At 40.7% G+C, this 18,161-nt stretch overlaps 2 protein-coding genes across 3 annotated transcripts; one reads left to right on the top strand and one right to left on the bottom strand.

Annotated features, from left to right (window-relative positions):
* Positions 1-3,825: 3,825 nt before the first annotated feature.
* Positions 3,826-11,667, bottom strand: armc1 (armadillo repeat containing 1). 2 transcript variants are annotated; one of them, XM_079361275.1, is made up of 7 exons: positions 11,360-11,667; positions 10,561-10,772; positions 9,773-9,864; positions 7,771-7,963; positions 7,116-7,232; positions 6,659-6,733; positions 3,826-5,979 (listed from the first exon to the last, which is right to left on the bottom strand). In XM_079361275.1, the coding sequence occupies exons 2-7, from the start codon at positions 10,720-10,722 to the stop codon at positions 5,782-5,784; spliced, it is 837 nt and encodes a 278-aa protein (XP_079217401.1). In that variant the 5' UTR covers positions 10,723-10,772; positions 11,360-11,667; the 3' UTR covers positions 3,826-5,781. The 2 variants fall into 2 exon arrangements, with proteins under 2 accessions (XP_079217401.1, XP_079217400.1); XM_079361274.1 differs by having other exon boundaries at positions 11,430-11,664.
* A 664-nt stretch (positions 11,668-12,331) lies between these two features.
* Positions 12,332-18,097, top strand: mtfr1 (mitochondrial fission regulator 1). Its single transcript, XM_079361269.1, has 8 exons — positions 12,332-12,436; positions 13,652-13,758; positions 14,054-14,152; positions 14,847-14,977; positions 15,455-15,684; positions 15,841-16,096; positions 16,248-16,428; positions 16,848-18,097. Exons 2-8 carry the CDS (start codon positions 13,723-13,725, stop codon positions 16,893-16,895), a joined length of 981 nt encoding a protein of 326 aa, XP_079217395.1. The 5' UTR covers positions 12,332-12,436; positions 13,652-13,722; the 3' UTR covers positions 16,896-18,097.
* Positions 18,098-18,161: the final 64 nt, after the last annotated feature.

Below are 18,161 nucleotides of genomic sequence, written 5' to 3'. Positions count from 1 at the left end.
TGTCAGAGGACGAGACTCCCTCCGGCTGGATCCAAATCATCCTGGGGACAATAATGAGCTGTGGCCACAATTATGAGCTGCAGCCTGTGTGCACATGCATCTCATCAAGAGCCCCATGCAAGCTGCTGCACGAGGAGCAGCAAGTGCAGAGATATACAATGCCAGACTTATGCAACATAGAAATTATTTTGATTAGAAGAAAAAAAAGATATCCACTGAATTGTTAAATTCAGGTCCTGTCACTTTAAGTAGATAATTTAAGATCTTGCATTTCACTTCTGGATCTACTGCACCTTAATATCAGAATTTATTTTGCTTTACTACTTTCAATCAAATGATACTTAAGTAACTTCACACCGTAATAGTAGTGGAATGTTTTTACAGGCCAGCACATACTCATTTTCTTTACTTTTTTTTCCTCCTCTCATTGTATTCATGTAACTCTATGTTACTCTAAAGTATGGCTTTTTAGATTTGTAGCCCCTGTAGTTTTTTTTAAAAGTCAGTTCTTAATGAGATGTTAGAACATGTAAACATTTTCTATCGAATACTTCAGTAGCGTATATATATCATATGTGTGACAGGGGGGCTCTTGTTGTATGTCTAATTTTCCTTAAAAACAACAACTGACTAAGATTTGAAGGATACAGACTACTTGTTTCTCCCTTGTTTCATTGCAGATACTTTGCATAAGCAGCTTACAAGCAGCTTGATTTTAAACGAAAGAAAATATGACTACAACAGAACATTATGAAAGAGAAACACATGTGCAAGGATTATCAAATATGTGTAAACAATACTAAGCACTACATTACAAAAACATCACTAAAACCAAACTGATCTTTTAGTACAAGACATTTACATTGACGTAGCCTACCTAACACTTAAGGTTAACAAAAGCTGACTAATAATTTTTAACACGCTTTGGGTTACCAAGTTGTTAGAAAATCCATTTGACCACATTAAGAATAATCCACTTTTCAATAACGTATCACACTTTGTGATCATAAGACTCAAGTAAAGACTTATAAATAGCACTTACATATCTACACATGCATGTTTACTTGTCTAATTCACTGCAGAATATTCTGTTTTCTCTTTTTCTACATAAAACTCTTATTTCAAAGGTTTAAAATAAAACAATGTTAATATATGTTGCACAGTTTAAAGGTTAAAATGTCGATTACGACACAAGTTAAAACAAACTAGCTGCAGCATCTTAAGCTACATACACATTGATGCAGTTGTAATAATGGTGTTATAACAGCTTGTAATGCCACACTGCCTGTGTCTTAATGCTTTAACGTTCTAACTTGATGTCTAGGCCTGCATTAGAACCTATCGTAACCTATATTAACCATGCATTAGGCTACTATATGACAAAAAATACACCCCTGCAATATTTCACCTGAACCAAATTAACTCATAGTAATGGCTAGTGTAAGAGAATGAACCTTTTATAATATACAGGCTAAAGGTTGACATGTTAGAAAGTGCTAACTCTTGTTCCAATATACAAATATTAGACATGGTAGGTTTTTCCAAATTCCACATCATTGAGCAACTGTTTCCATTACATATAAAAAGAATGAGGATGTATTAAGTTTCATTGCACATTGGTTCATGTCTGAGTGTGATATGTGGACTGCTTAACTTAATACTGTGTCTTTACCCAGCTCCCTGCAGAGAGTGTATTACGTGAGCAAATTGGATGCTCAAACAGTCAGTCCGTGACCTTCCCTCATCCCGGATGTTGACCCCCGTATAAAGAGAGACATTACATCTCGTTACACAACAACACGGCACCAGCGCTCCACTGCAGATAAAGAAAAATGTCTCAATTAAATGTGCACCGGAGCCCCCCCCCCTCGCCCCCCCTGCACAAGAGTTATCGCCGCCCCCGTAGCGCTGATCGCTACACTCACACATCCTCAAAAGTTATTTGACATAAATTGCCGGAGTCACATCATTTCCTGCCACACCGTGAGCGGGATTTACGGCTGATCCCATTGACTGGGAGCTGAACCTCCAATAAAAATCCTCAAGAGCCCGCGAGCCCGTGAGACGCACCTATCGCCCCTCCATCAGCCCCTTCCCCATCAGAACGCAGATTAGCCATGCAAATACACACAGGTGGGAGGATGATACCGGCAGCACATTTATGCACATGTATGCAACTGGGCTGATATGGACAGCAATGCACAGGATAGGTTGATCGTGTCTTATCTGATGGAGGATGGAACAAGGGAAATGGGAAGGTGTCTTACCCAAGGAAGTCAAGAAAGAGTGAAAGTATTTGAGGCTTTGAAATGTAAAAGTAAGAAGGAAGCGCCACTGCCATGTTTTATTTAAATTTAATTTAAATAAAAAACGTTTTATATATATATATATATATATATTTGCATATATATATATATACACACACACACACATTAGTGCTCAGGCATTGTGCAGAAAGGTGCACACTGTATTAATAATTATCTGATAGCTATAGAAGCCAACAGGTATTACAGGCTTTAGTGTATGTCACCAGATGGAAATCTTTTTATAGCACTGCTCTCAATGGCACCAAGAGTTTTAGGTCATCTCATTACAGACAAGTGTTTACATCAGATTATATTCTGGAGCCCACACTTTGAAATCCTCCACCCTGGTCAGGTTTACTGTCACTCTCTAGTGGTGAGAAATGAGAAGTTTGAGTTCAGAGGCCTTGGAGGCCTCTTCCAATTCAAAATCTAGATGGTTGATATTTAAACATCTTAATTGGGCTACAGAGGTATCTTTAACAAAAAAAAGTTTAATCCAGGTTTATATGCAGATCAAAATTAATTTGATACAGTTGAAAAGCTCCAGAACTGCTGCTGTCAAACATGAGATGATTAACACTGGAAAGAATTTAAATTTTTTGTAAATAAAAATGCACCGACCCACTTTGTTTCCCGTTTTGATACAAATGTACCGACACAGATACAGAATCAGATATTTTTTTAATCATAATTAAAAGTGTTATTCTTCATGTTGTAAGGACACACAAAGATGTAGTAACCCTGGCATTGTATTGTGCGGCCTCGCAGGAAGTAGTAACAACTGTCAGGTTTTCAAATGAAACACTTCAAACTTAAGCGTAATAACTGTACTCTTGATAACATAGAAGTAGCTGTTCCACCTTGTCCAAACGTCTTGACGGAGACGATTTGTGGACACTACAACCTGAATGTCTTCACAGGAAGACTTTGCGAGCGGAGAATGGATTGGCACCGTCAGTCTGATATCTGATACGCAAATTAAGTTAATATAGGACCCAATACAGATTTCATTTCCGATTGGTCCCATCTCTACTTGTAAATGTGTTCTGATCAAAATCAGATTTATAAAATACACTACATGAAGACGTTCCAGATGTTTGTTTGTTTTAAATGGCCTGAGCAGATTAATAACATTTTGTCTGAGTTGTTAATAAACATGCTGTTTAGTCACCTTCCATCCAGAGATGTCAGCAGGGCAGTGAAGGCCTCCCCTCCAGCTTGGCACAGCATTTCATTGGAGCTTCAGCAGCAGCAGCAGCAGCAGCATCAGTGGCTTCAGGGCCTCCAGCTGGGGCTGGCTGCAGCCTCTGCCTGCCTGCCTACCAGCGCCACGGCTGGGGGAAGGTGGTGGGAAGGCCGCAGGACCGCCCTGAGGCAGCTGACTTATGCACCAGTGAAAACAACTGAATTTCCACTCTCTGACATCTGATGGGATGCAGTAAGGTGTGGAGCGTTGTTGTAATCACTGCACAAACCACAGATCATGATCAGAGCCACAGAAATGAAAGCACCAGAAAAGTTAAGATTTTAAGTTTATCATCATTTGCATGAACAGTGTAGTGGAATCTACAGTTTTAAGATTACATTACATTTGAAGACAGACACATGACGTCTGTGCACATGAAGTTACACATTTGAGGACTTAATTTGTGGTTTTGTCAACCTTACAGATGTGGTTAATGAACAGATAAGGGAAATGTTCACTTTGATCAACACAAAGACAGTTCTAAGAAACAATGTTCAAGTATTTCCTTACAGTATGAGCTGTGAAAACAAATCTTTTAAATGAAATTACATGATGGAACTTCAACATCGTTTTTGTGCAAATATGGGAAAATAAGAATTTTAATACTGATGAGCCAAACTTTAAACATAAGATTTGTTCAAAAAAAACATTGTTTTGATGGCTGATGCTGAGCTTTAATCACTACGTTGAATGCAAAACACAATATTATTGCTTTTGAAGAGAATCCTGACATTCGATTCAGGTCATTCCTCCACCAGTTTGATCACCACCCACTGTACTGTCTGAACAATACAAAGTCGCCTGGTCAGCATTGTGTATATTTATTATGAATGATATTTAAACGAGTCAGAGGAGCTCATAATTTAACCTAGTGTCACTGGGGGGGGTGTAGGGAAAAGGAAAAAAAAAAAAGCGAGTTAGCTTTGGCTGCTCCAACCTCTAATTCTTAGAAATGCAAAATGAGTATGAAAAAAGAATCCTTCACATGAGCTTTGGCGCAATCAGGCACCTTTTACTAAATGCACAGAAGCCAAAATTGTTTGCGTACTAACACTGATCATGTGAAAGCATTAGTGAGTCCTCTTTATCTGTGTGTGTGTTGGTGTGCGTGCACCAACGCGATCTTTGCTGTAAGGACACTGCTGGCCAAACTGAAAAGTGGACAGGGTGACTACAATACTGTAAAAATATGACTGGGCGTCCAGGTAACAGAGCGGGTCTTGACCATGCACATCTACGTTTGACTCAAACTACAAGAGAAAAGAAAAGCTCATAATGTGAGATCGATGGGCTGAAAGCAGAGGTAGCCTAAAGTCTGTGCAAATAACACAAGGAGCTGTCAGTCCGTTTAAATGAGTTCCACTTTCAGTATGCAACAGTCCGATGCATGTGAGCCAGTGGCTGACAGGGCTGCGGCCTCCTGCTGGTGTCTAAGTTGACTGTTTCTACTGAAGTGTCATCTGTCAGAGAGCTAAAAGCTTGCTGCTGCTGCTGCAGCTCAAGGAGGTATCAGAAGCACAAAAGTTAGTTCTGATCTCACCATAATTCGCCGTTCATTTGATTGAATTATGAAAAATTAATATTAAGTTAATTTTAACAGAAGGCACAAACAATAATTTAGGATCTAGGCATCACACGAGATTGGCACAAAGACTTATAGCATGCTAAATTTAAAAAAATGTAGGCGGGGAAATGGTTTCATTTTTAAAATTAAAGAATGAAAAATAAAAATATAGAGCAAAAGAAAATGAATGACAAAAAAAAAAGACAGCAGGAGGAAAGCAAAAAAAAAAAATCATGCAAAACTAAATTAATGGATCTCCCAATTTTCAATGTACTCAAAATCAGCCTCAGAAAAATTAAATACGCCTGCCACATGTCGGCTTTACACATTTCCAGAACGTTGTTTGGTTTCGGCTGATGCAAAGTCCTCCGGCTATGTCTTGTGAGTTACATATGCAGCTAGTATATAGTTGTGCACACACAGCCAGTACAGGGATTTGTAGCTCAATATATACACAAGTTTAAGTTAATGCAGGTTCCACTTGCCAGTCCAGTACTTGTTGCACGTGCACAGCTGGAGCTCTGCGCTCTGCAGAGGGAACTCTACACTAATGTGGGGGCCGCGAGGCAGGGCTTAGTCCAGGTCAAAACTGAGAGAGGCTAAGACTGCAGCTGGATGGTACCTTAGAGAGAGCCAGGGAGCAAGGAAAGGATTACAGGAAGTGGTCACCAGTAAAAGGAGCGCGTCAGGAAGTTGGCGGCCGTGCTGAGCCAGCCCATGCCGTCTGTGATTGAGCCGACCCGCGTCACTGCCTTGTCCTGCTCCTGGGACGGACTCTCCTCCTCTGGCAGGTAGTCTGGGATGTCTAAGTTTTCCTCTACAAGTACTGCGTCTTCAGAGTCCTCCTGGAATGGAACTATCTTCTGCACAAATACAGAAAAAAATATATATAAATATTTGTGATTTTCAAACAAATAACAGCAAAAACAATAATTTCTTTGTACAATACTAAATAGTGAATTTGCCAACCCAAAAAACAGAGCTGTTGTTCAACCACAGAGCCAAATAATCATCATCTGGAGTCAGATTATCTAACTGAGCCAGGTCTGACCCCTGCTGGCAACATTATGTATGACAATTAATGAACCTGTTCTAATTACTTTCAACTATTTTGAGCCCCAAATATTAGGAAAAAATATTTTTGTTGCAGATTATTGTAAAACATAAATGGATTTTTGAATCCTTTATATTGAACAAATTGAGCTTTTTTTTTTTTTTTTTTATCACCGTACAGTTTTGGTGGAAGCACCCAATTGGAAACACACTGTTGTAAATGGTCTAACTGGGATGGCAATGTGTTTGGCAAAAAAAAAAAAAAACAACTAGCCTAAAGGCTTGAGGCAGAGATGTGACTTGCTTAATCACGTCAGTGTGAATAAGTCTCAGCCACGGGCAAGGGTGGCTACACTCGCTGTACAGAGACACACACGACAGTGAGCACATTTACGGACCAGTTCTTCAGGATAAAAACCAAGGTGAACAATACAGATGTTTTTTTTTTTTGTTTTTTTTTTTAAATGTTCTCACATAAGCTATCCTTACCTCTCCTCCATTCTCTGTCTTCACCACCTGCTGAGCCGTCATTACTTTGGTTGAATTGATTGCTGTTCCCAATGCCTGAAATAAAACAATAACAAAATGCACTTTTATGATGCTCAGAATCAATGGTCATTATTCATTACAGCAATTTATAGGTTACTGTGTATTGTGCAAGTGGATGGATGCAACAAGTGTTGAAGAGGCCGAAAGTCAAGCTGAAACACAAAGTGCACAGTGAAGTGTTTGTGGTATTCTGGATTTAAGGCTTGGACACATAAAGTTGAGACAAGTTTTATTTGGGATTGAAAAATGAAAGCCTAATGATTTGGGTGCTCGTTCTGTAAATCAAAATTTGCGATGTGGCGAAATAATGTTCAATTTTTTTGATGTTGGACCTCAGCAAAAACATCGTACCCCCCAGGCTGCTGGGTGATTGCTGCACTGGGAAAAGACAACTTACATCAGCTTTAAGGTCAGAGCGGACCCTGACAACACATCTCTTCACAGCCATCTGGAAGGTGAAGCTGATGACCCCCCGAATCTTCAGCAACGCGTCCTCACAAAGGCTCCTTCGAGTCTGACAACAAAAAGGGAAAACAGATATAACGTTAATCAAATCGGCCAAAGTGTCATCAATACGTTTCAACGTAACATTAAACTGTATTACATAAGAAGAACGGAAAATAAACCTTCATTACATCAAATGACATTAAACAAATCTAAAAACATTCTAGTACTACATAAAAAGTCCCAATGAGAAATGCAGGTTACATGACTACAGTTCCCAGCTGGCACAGCGTCATGTGTTTCTGCTTTAGTGATAGTGCTGCGGCCCACCAGAGGCCGTCTGTCTGCTGTAATGTAATCTGGCTAGGTGAGAGCTTCCCACAGAGCAGCATTCAGGTTCCATCTCAGTGTCCTGCTGTTCAATGGCTGACATTTACAACCTGACCCCTTCCTCCCTCTCTATCCGATGCCAGATAGACACGGCTAAGTTACCCTGACAACGCTGTCATAATGACAGCAGCAAACACAAAGTGCCCCCCCCCAAAAGAGATTTTTTGGGGCATTAACAGACGATCACTGTGTCCTGAATGCACTGTGCTGACACTTACAGGGTCATCCAGTCCATCGATGTGCAGCACCACAGTTTTGGCCCTCTTGTTGTTGGAGCCCAGGAAGAAGTGGGCTTTACGCTGGCAGGAGGCCGCCGCTGCCTCGGCCTGCTCGGCTTCTTCTTTACCAGCTGACTGCAGGATCTCATAGATCTCAGACGCCAGCAGTTTAGTCTCCCCGGGTGAAGTACTCCTGGTGTGAGAGAAGATAAAAGCGGGGTGAGGAAGACCAAACTAAAATGAGTTAAGTCGTTTGATTCGTCAAAATGGGGATTACGTAACAAGAACAGTTTTATTTAACCAGCCAGATGTTGGTATCATTGATTGATCCTCAAATGTGGAGGTTAAATTTTGTGCACGTGTGAAATGCAATACTACTGTGCCAAAATATTTACTTTTACAGGCAAGCTAGAAACACACATGCAGAATCAGAATAAACAATGTCAGCCTCTGTGAGAAAAGGAAAAGTGTGAATTGTGCTTTAAAAACTGACGTTTATACAGAAATCTGTTATCTGAATGTCCTTAGTGATCCTACACTAGAGAAAATGTTCAACACTGTCCCTCTTTATATTCTATGTTCACTTTAGAACCACTGAGTGGAACAAAAGACAATGCTGCAATCCCTCACACGTCATTCAACTCATAAGCCAGGCCTGCATCAGGGTCTTGTTTTTCCATGCCCTTCTAAGGAAAGCAGAGCTGAGTGTTGTACTGGGATGAGGATTTGTTGAAGTAACCCATATAAGGTCAGTTGCAAATGCAGATATTGTTTGAGGGAGACAGAGATTTACCTGCAGGCGATACTGTTTTGTATGTCAACAAGTCATCTCTCCTTATTAACCACATACGACATCAGCTGTCTGGCTCGGCTGCCCTCTGGGATCCTGCTGCTCTGGCACCACGAAAGCATGTCAGCCTTTCACCCAGCCAAACACTCTCCTAAACACATTTATTTATCACCTCCGTGTAATGAACGAGTGGCAACATCTCCCTGAGCTTTAGGTCTTAATATGTTGAAGGAACAAAAATGGTATTCACACCTGTTAGGTGCAACTATGCTGCACGCTCCCCCCTCAGCAGTGTGTTCCCACTGTGCCCGGCTATGATCGACCTCTAACCAAAGTCAGAGCAGAGGGAGCTGCTGCTTTGTTGCTGCAGGGCTCGTCTTCATGCCATTCATGACAAGCTTAAGTGACTGGCTAACTTCAGGGCAGGCGAGAGCTTTGCCAAAGGGAAAGAAGGGACACAAAAAAAAAAAAATCATACAAGCGACAGCCGACCACTTGTACACAGGTCTATTCCTATCAGGGTGTTAATGATGAACAGCAGCTTAGCCAAACGGCTATGCACCTACGGGTAAGAGCAGCTATCTAACACCTCCTAAAACCAAACCTGTCTATCACCACACACACGTGAACACAACATGTTCATCATAACCCTATGAAAAAAATATACCCTGGATTTTGTTCAATGCCAGAACCGAAAAGTCAATATGATAGAAGAACAGCACATCCATGGAACTAACACTACAAGAGCCACTAATGATAATAATAATGCTGAAAATATAAGTAAGTGTGGAAATTGAGCCACCTTTGCAAAATAAACTGCTAACTCCATGACAAAACAAGAGCAACTATAAGCTCACATCAGTAAGAGCACGCATGTTGACTCATCCAGAAATTGTACAGAGGTGGCAAGGTGAATTAAAATCTCTGATATGCAGAAACAGCGGTTTTAATTGAAACCCAACCTATTCTGATTCAACTTTAATCACAGTCATCCTGACCAGGCGAGTGGAGGGCATCACTCTGACAGGAAAATCTGCAGACCGGCACAATTTATCCGTGCAAAATAAAAGAAATCCTATGTTATGGTTTTAGGTAAAGAACTGCACTGTGAGCATGTGTGTCTGTGCACAATTCTGTGTGTGTGTGTGTATGTGGGAAGGGGGGGGGGGGGGGGGGGGGTTCGAGAGTGATGTGGTAATGACAGAGACTTGCTTCTGCATGACATTCTGCAAACTCAGCATCATGCCCAGTTCGCCCTTCATCTTCTCCCTGTTGGCTCGACATTCTGCCAGGTAGCGTACGGCCTGCAAGGACAAGAGCAACGGTTATCCTCCCGAAAGCTGACGGATCCTTTCTGATACCATAAAAGAGATCAAAAACTAATGAGCATGTGCAACGGGGAAATATTTCACAACTGAGATCCATACACACACACTCTTGACTGTGCATTTACACGTCACTGGTTACTGTCAAGGAGCAACTGTTACATAAGGCCACTTCAATGTTTACTTACAGTAGAAGTCATGAACTGCACAAAAGAATGGTGCTACTGAATATGAGGAGAGGTTGCGATGTATATTTGTGTTGTTTTTACAAGAAAAAACAGACAACAGATGTCACCGCTGTGTTACGTTTCAAATATGTAGCTGCTTAAATGCCACAACCTGTCACCTGTGACAGTAGACTGGGGCACAGCAGAGGGGATAATGACCTTTCGCTATCTCAGCTGGACAGTTGAGAGGATGAGTGTGTGTGGGGGGTATAACATGAACACCTTCATCTCATAACCATTAGGGTTGTCGATGAAAACAAATGTAATCTAAGCGCTTCTGAGAGTTAAGTAAACTAGAAAAGTGCTATACGAGCATGTTCTGTTTATCTTTTAAAAATGTTGAATTTGTAAATTCACTGAATGCAACAGTATCTTTGTTGTTATCATAATGGTTTGTTGGTGTTTACAAACGAAGAAAATATATTTATAAAAACATATTGCTGCTCACCAATAGTGCCGAGTAGACGACCTGCGGGTTGGGGTGGTCCAGAAACAGGATGAGGCCTGGCAGACAGCCTTGGTCTTCAACTATGGCTCTTCGATTCAGGGGGTCTGCAGCAAGATCTCGCAGCTGGTTCACCACAGTCAGGGCATCCATCTCCGCACTCATGGTGCCTCTCGTCTGGACGTCACACACATCAAACCAACCTCATCCCTTTACTGTGGGGGGGGGGGGGGGGGACAGGTTAACCAGGGACTGAACATTAGAGGAACAAGGGATGTTTCAGTTTTATCTTAAATACAAATCTATTAACTTGAAGCCTGAGTTCAAACATAAGTTGACTAAAATGTCATGAAAAGTGTCTCTCTCAGTTCAGTGATCTTCATGAAGTCAAAGGCTGATCAAAATATGATTATATTTAAACATGTAAAAGGGCTACTCTTCACATGTGAGAGACCTGAACACATTTTTGACATTTTATATCAGTAACAAACATACAGTGACATCAAGATTGTGGAAACGTAATTCATATCCAATAATTGAAACACTAAAACAATATTGCTGTAATATAGAATACAGTATAAATGTAAATGTGCAATAAACTTTAAACTGGATGATAAATATCAGAATAAATGTAAAGTTAACACACTGACCCTTTAAAAGGTGTTTATGTATTTAGCTTAGCGTGCTGTGTTTTAACTCAAGCTTCGCCTCTAATAAGATCACATTATTAGTATTAATATTATCATCATCATTATTATAATATATAAAGCTCAAAGACCTTTTCTACGACCCCCAGCCTCACCTCAAATCACACCCTGTGCTTACAGCAGCTAAGCTAGGCTAGCTAACGCTCCTGGACAATGACAGCATACCTTTCTTTTTTAGTTTTCAGTGAAAATCATGAAACGAGCCCGGCTTGGTTCGGCTACATGAGAAGCAAGTTTGACAGGCGTAAAGACAGATGAGTCCCAACTAATTAATAAACAATTAAAAATAATAATAATGTCACCACCGCTGGGCTGGGCCTGCGTCCCTTTCTTTACTATGCTTCCTTAGCTAGCAGCTGTGTGTGCTAAGTGTTTGGGTTTTTTGTGGGTACAGCTGTTTTATGCTTCGGGACGTCACGGTCCTCCTCAAAGATCTAAGCAGTTTTGTCCCGCTCCGCCGGGATGTGTCGGGAAATACATCGAACATACACCAGCTTTCTGCGATATGATTGGTCGGTAAATAATGATTGACAGATAAATCCCCTTTCGCCAACAGATAGTTGTTGGTGTAAAGCCAAGTGTGATTGGCAAATCTGTCTGTCAATCATCGGGGATAACCAACAGTGGTGTTGCATGTTCACAACCTAGCTCGAGTTGCTGCATTCATGTGCCGCTCGGATAGTCCCACGTCTCCGAGTTGGAAGTCGTTCTTCTTCCTTCAGTGTGTTAAGTGTTTTCAGTTTATTAAATCTGAACAACAAACGGCGTGGATGCTACGAAGACGAGTTGGGATGTCTCTGTTACAAGTTTAAATCGAGCAAACAACTGATATTGTTATTAATAAAAAAACAGGTTATCTTAACGTTAACAAACATATTTTACGCCTCATTTATGACAAATCTGAAGTCAAGTTGGCAAGTCGGATACATTCTTCCCGAGTTTCCCAGTTGTTGTTCCTACTTTTATCTGCCTTTTATTTGCGTTTTACAACTCGGAACTTCTTTTCCCCACGATATTTCCGACACCACTTGGACGCACCATAGTATTCCTTGTAACCCAATTGGTTAAAATGTATTCCCTGGTTCCGCCCCCGATCTTCCCACACTGCTCCCGTCTTGTAGAGAGTCCCGTCGGGTGACAAGTTGGAAAAAGTTGTCGAATTGTCAGTTTAGGTAAGTTTGTTCACATTTTAACAGCTCTTCTATTACATCCACGTGACAAACCATTAGAGACGAGAGGTTAACCAGAGTTATATTTATATAATTCAACATATTTGAATATCCTGAAAGAGTTAACTTGCCTGCTGTCGTTGTTAGCCTCCGTTAGCTTTTCACTGCGTGTGTTATAAGTCAGGTCCACTTTATTCGAGCTAAGTAAACGCATTGCCTAGTAATTAATCTGATACGTATTTACACCCTTAACCGAGCTGTGATTTTTTAACTTGTATAGGTTTGAGATGTCATTATTTTAGATGTGAAATTAAAAAAAAAAAAAAAAAAAGACCAGCTGGAAAATGTTCCCCTCTCTAATCATCTCCGCACGGTGAGAAATAAACTGCGATGCGTTTGCAATGTTTACAGTACTTTGTACGCTGAAATAATCCAACTATATCAATTAGTTAATTCCTATTGTGTTATAATGATTTAACAAGTCAAACAGTATAAAAGTAAAGTTCAAAGTATTAAGATAAAGACATTGTAACACATTTATAACTTTGGGTCAATTGAAAGTTTTAATTTCTGATTTGATTTTTTAGCTGTTCTTGCTTTTAAAATTTTAAATAGTTACAATAGTTACTTTCACTTTATTTTGTCTTGCATGTTTGTTTGCCTTTTTCCCCCTTACTTTCCTTTTTTTTTTTTCTTGTTTCATTTCTTGCTGTTGCTCGTTTTATCTGGATCTTGTACCTCTGCGCCATTGCCAATGAAGCTTCTCCCTCAATGTGTTCCCCGAGGATTAAAATAAAATAAATGAAGTATTTATAAAGTTACATCTCTTTGTAGTTTCTAGCTGTCCTTTCGTTTTCCCCCAACCTTCAAACACGTATGGTGCAGTTTCACTCTGACATGTCTTCAATAACAATAGCATTTAATGCTGCATGTTTTGATTGTTATTGATATCAGAATAAATTGTATTTACTCTGCTGCTACATTGACAACCTATAACGTTTCCACTTGTTGGGAACAAAGATTGAAAAAAGTACAACTTGACTGATCACTTATTGGCATCAACAATGGCGTTGTTTAAATAACTATATAGCTCTCAAAGAGAGTATCTCAAGCATCTTCAAAATGTATGTATGGTGCAGTGTTGTGACATTAATCTCCACTTAAAGTAATTGTGGAGTTGTTGTCTCATTGTTACATCTTTCTTGTGTTACCCTTTAGAGAAGTGTTTCGTGATGAAGCCTGTGGTGTTGGGGCCCGTGTCCGCCTGTCCTCGTGAAACATAGTCAGAAATGAGTCAAGACGATGCATCGATTGAAATGGACCTGGTAGGTGACGAGTGCGAGTTGATATCTGACTGACCGAGTGTCTGCTGAATGGACCTTTTTTAAATAAGTTCAACAAATAAGAAGCCGCTGTCTCATAGAGGTCATGAGTTGTGTCTCAAGTTCTGGCTTTAATATGAAACGCTTGCTGTCACGGCTACGAGATTTTAAGAAGTACCACTCGTGGATCAACCCAAAAAGACTCATAAATGTAAACGCTAAAATGTAATAGACGTGCAAGGTTTTACATTTCCTTTTAGTTGTGATTAAATGAAGCACTTCCTCTTGTTTTTTTCAGGCTTTTGGATCAGCCAAGCCCTATGGCTCCTCAAGAAGCATTGTGAGGAGAATAGCTACGAGTCTTCCTCTGAAGCCCTGCCCCAGAGTTCACTTCCAGGTGAGTTCGAAGCAGGTTCTGTGATTGTCTAATTTCCCGTTTTTGAATTTTCCAAATGTCGAGCATGGGACAAGTCTCCCTTGCTGTCGGTACGCCCCTCTCACTGAGTCATACCCGTGTGACAAGAAATCCCACACCCTCTTCAAACGTTTGTTTACCTCTGCTTTTCTGACTGTTTTCATTTAAGAACCATAAACACAGGTCTTATAGTCAGTAGAGCAGAGAGAGTTTGCACTGACTCTGTGTTGAGACGTTGATTGACTTTTAATGAATCACACTTTTCTGTTCTTAATTCATTGCTGTGATTTTTCTAAACCCTGAATTGCTTCTCTTTGCCTTTTCTGCCTCCTTCAACCCTGTGCTTTCTCTCTTCTTCTTGTATTCCTTTTCCAGCTGCCCTCCCGTAGCTCTGAGGAATGCAGTCTGTCTGCTTTAGGTCAGTTTGTTCGGCAACCTTCGACGACTTCGACTTGATTATAGACCTACACAGCTATCTCAACCTTTCATACTCATCAGCTTGTAAGGAGTGTCCTCCTTGTGTTCACCTCCTCCTCAGTCTTCTCTCCGAACGACCCTCATGTCTCTGTTTTAGTAGCCGTCTTTGAATATGTCGTTGTGATGCGGTGTTGTTGTTTGTCCTGCTTGGAGCTCTTCTCTAAAACTTCTTTTGACTTGGCTGTCGTCTCTCTGTTAGCTTCATCCATACAGCGAGGATGCTGGTCTCCTGATTGGTGCCCGGAGGCAGAACGGTTTGGTGGCCTCTCTGGCTGATGTCGCCTGGATCGACAGGGATGAGGAGGAGGATGAAGACTTTGGCAGAGCCAGGTGAGAGTGGGATTTTATTTTTTTATATATATATATATATATATATATATATATATATATATATATAATGAGGCAACATTTTCCAAAGGAGATGTTTTAGATCCTTGTGTAAAAACTTTTTTTTTCTCCTCAAACTTTGATTCACTACAGTAGAATACATTTAAGATGCTGAAAATGTAGACAAGAGACGACGTATAAAATTAAAAACATTGACTCGAAAGACTGACTCGATAAACTTTGTAATTATCCCAAACGTGCAGTAAACAGACGCCTCTCGCCCCCCCCCCCCCATTTCATTAATCTGTTTTAAAGAATTTCTTATTTTTCCTCATGTACTTATTGTCTTGCTTTTTATTTTCTCATTTATTAAATCAACACAAACTTTGGTACCAGCGTGTTCTAAAGACACAGTTAGACTGATGGATATTTTAATCACAGCAATAAACATGATATTCTCTTTCTCCTGGCTGTGAATAGACCAGGCGTGCCACCAGGACTCCTGTTCCGAGCCCGGCAGCCTCACCCTCACAATTTTATCCGTCGGAATTCACTACCAAGCCTGCATCAGAGGCCTCCGGACCCCCAGGGGCCAACAGCCGCCAACGATGAGGCGTTTCAGAAGATCAGCGCGCTGGAGACAGAACTTGCCAAACTGCGAGCTCAGATAGCACAAATTGTGCTTGCCCAGGAAAAAAACCTGCAGCCAGGTATTTGTTACGCCGCCCTCCTCGGCGTTGTGTGAACTGGCTGTCTGGCTTTAGTTTGTGGTGTTGTAGTTCCATATTTTTTCCTGTAGATGGCAGCATAATGTCAAAAATCAACCAGCTTTAACGTTGGTCTTTTTTTCTTTGTTTTTGCCTCAGCTGCTTCCACAGGCGCACCTCCACCCTCTGGCACCCTGCCTCCCCCACCACCACCACCTCCCCCTCCTCCTCCTCCGCCGCCGCCGCCGCTACCCTCAAGTCTCCAGCGGACATTTTCTACCATTGACTTGATAAAAGAGCGCAGAGACAAGAAGACAGAGGGCCAGACGGTTCTTGAACAGAAGCAAACGGACATCCCAAGCATGCTGGATGTATTGAAAGACATCGGCAAAGTCAAGCTGAGATCAGTGAAAAGGTAGGAGCCCCGCCTCCAAAGTAAATCAAGGAAAGACATTCTGAGAGATTTGGAAATGATCATATGTGAAGATTTCAGTGTTTTAAATGAATAGATGTTCGTCAGAGCGAAATGACTTTTAAATATCTGGAACGTTTGGTCACTTCTCCAGTCGTCCCGTAGAAGACGACGCCAAGTTGAAGTCCAACGAACCGATAGATGCTGCATCTCTCATCGCCGAGGCCTTGAAACGCAAGTTTGCCCACCGCCATCGACACGACAGTGAGCGAGACGACGGGGAGGACTTCAAGCTTCCTGCTCCAGAAGTGAAACCTAAAACCCAAAGCCCTATGGTAAAAAAACACATGACTCTCTGATCAATGCTTTTAAGAAATAAAAGAGAAGGAAAAAAAAAAAAAAACAGGGAGGCAACAAAATCAGCTCTTCAGTTATTCCGAGACGACAAATTGCACGAACTGTGAAACACTTTGGTCCATATCACAGCAACACAAACACAAGTCTAGGTGTTCTGTGTGGGATCACCTCTTGTTCTTAATTGTAAAATAATGGCAGGAAAACTCCTTTACATTACAAATATGCAGTGATTATAAATGTGTTTTTTTCCCCATATCATCATAAATATGCGGTTGATAAAAGTGTAAAGTATTGAACATTTAGACGTGGAATCAAGCGTTTGTAATTTTGAACAATTTTGTCCAAGTGGTTCTCTTACCACGTCGTTGACTGTATCCTGTGTTCTCTCTGTTTTCAGTTCGGGCAGCACATGTTGAAACAAACTGGAAAAAGGAAGATGCTTTGAGAAGAGGATTCTGAATATGATTCAGGTGTACTGTGGACACTGAAGTGCCTGATCAGAATACAGGCTGTTTCAGGGGAAGGGATTACGTCGCCACCTCCAAGTGTCAGTCATCTTCTCGTGTCGTGATCAGTGATCAGTCTGACCATCAGTTTTTGTTTTTTTTTTGCACTTTTATAACTTATATTAGCGTTCATTTTTTTTTTCCCATTTTATTTCCGTTTGAATGTTCGCTCACAAGTTAGTGTCAAAGGCTTGACTTCATGTTTGAGCAACACTTAAACCTTTTATATTCTCTTCAATCATTGTGGCACACAGCATCACTGGTCAGCTGTTCATTCTCAGTTTGTAGGTGTCCATGAAAACAGAAGCACTTTCTTACTCGTGGAATAGTGTGCTGTGTGTCGTTGATATTTTTGTCAAGACTAATTTATGATCAGATGTCTTTATTTATGTTGAAGTGGATCATTATGATTTTAACAGGTAATTGTGTTGTCTATGTGTCTGTTTTATAGATAAAGTTAGGTTTAAAAGAATTCTTGATTTTCCGTTCAGTTTGTGTAACTTTAGTGTGAGTTGCCAGTCTTGCCAGGGTCTAATACTGGTTCCACAATATTTCCGTCCCAGTTTAATTTTCAGTGTTTCTCTTAAGTTGGGAGTCAGAGCCAAAGACATTCAAGTGATGTGAGATTTAACCTTTCAGTGCCAATGACCTTTTCATTTTCCCTCAGGACGGTGCTTTAATCGCGCGGAAACAGACTCAGCATCAGAGTTCATACATCTAGTTTATCAAAGGTGCAATGTGTTGTTGCTTTATCGCTTCATCTTGAACAAGATTTACTTTTTGTCTCAGAGTAACTCTCCCAGAACGTTTGTTTCCCAGATACACATCAGCATAGCAATGACACATTTTTGTAGTAAACTCTGTATTACCAACCGTTCAGTCCAAGGGCGCCCACCGTGTTATCAGTATCCCAAAGGTCTCTACTATGTTTCTGTGCCAGCGATCATATTTGTATGTCTCAGTTTGAAATAGTGAACATATCATATCTAAAGGGTGTTTCAGGCATTATTCTGTTGAAAGTGACTGTCTTCAGTTCTGTTCACTATAAAAGTGTAGCTGCTATGAGATTAGTGTTACTGTTTGTAAACGAGGGAAGGTGGACGAGGAGTGTCGATGCTAATAAAGTGATTTAAAATTATGATTCATGTCATCTCAATAAAAGTTTGTTTGTTCTGACTTGCATCGTTTGTGTGGCATAGTGAACT

The sequence above is a fragment of the Symphodus melops genome (genome assembly GCF_947650265.1).
Source record: "Symphodus melops genome assembly, chromosome: 14".
Lineage (NCBI taxonomy): Eukaryota > Metazoa > Chordata > Actinopteri > Labriformes > Labridae > Symphodus > Symphodus melops.
Note: the sequence above shows the minus strand (reverse complement) of the source record. Positions and strands in the feature narration are given on the sequence as shown.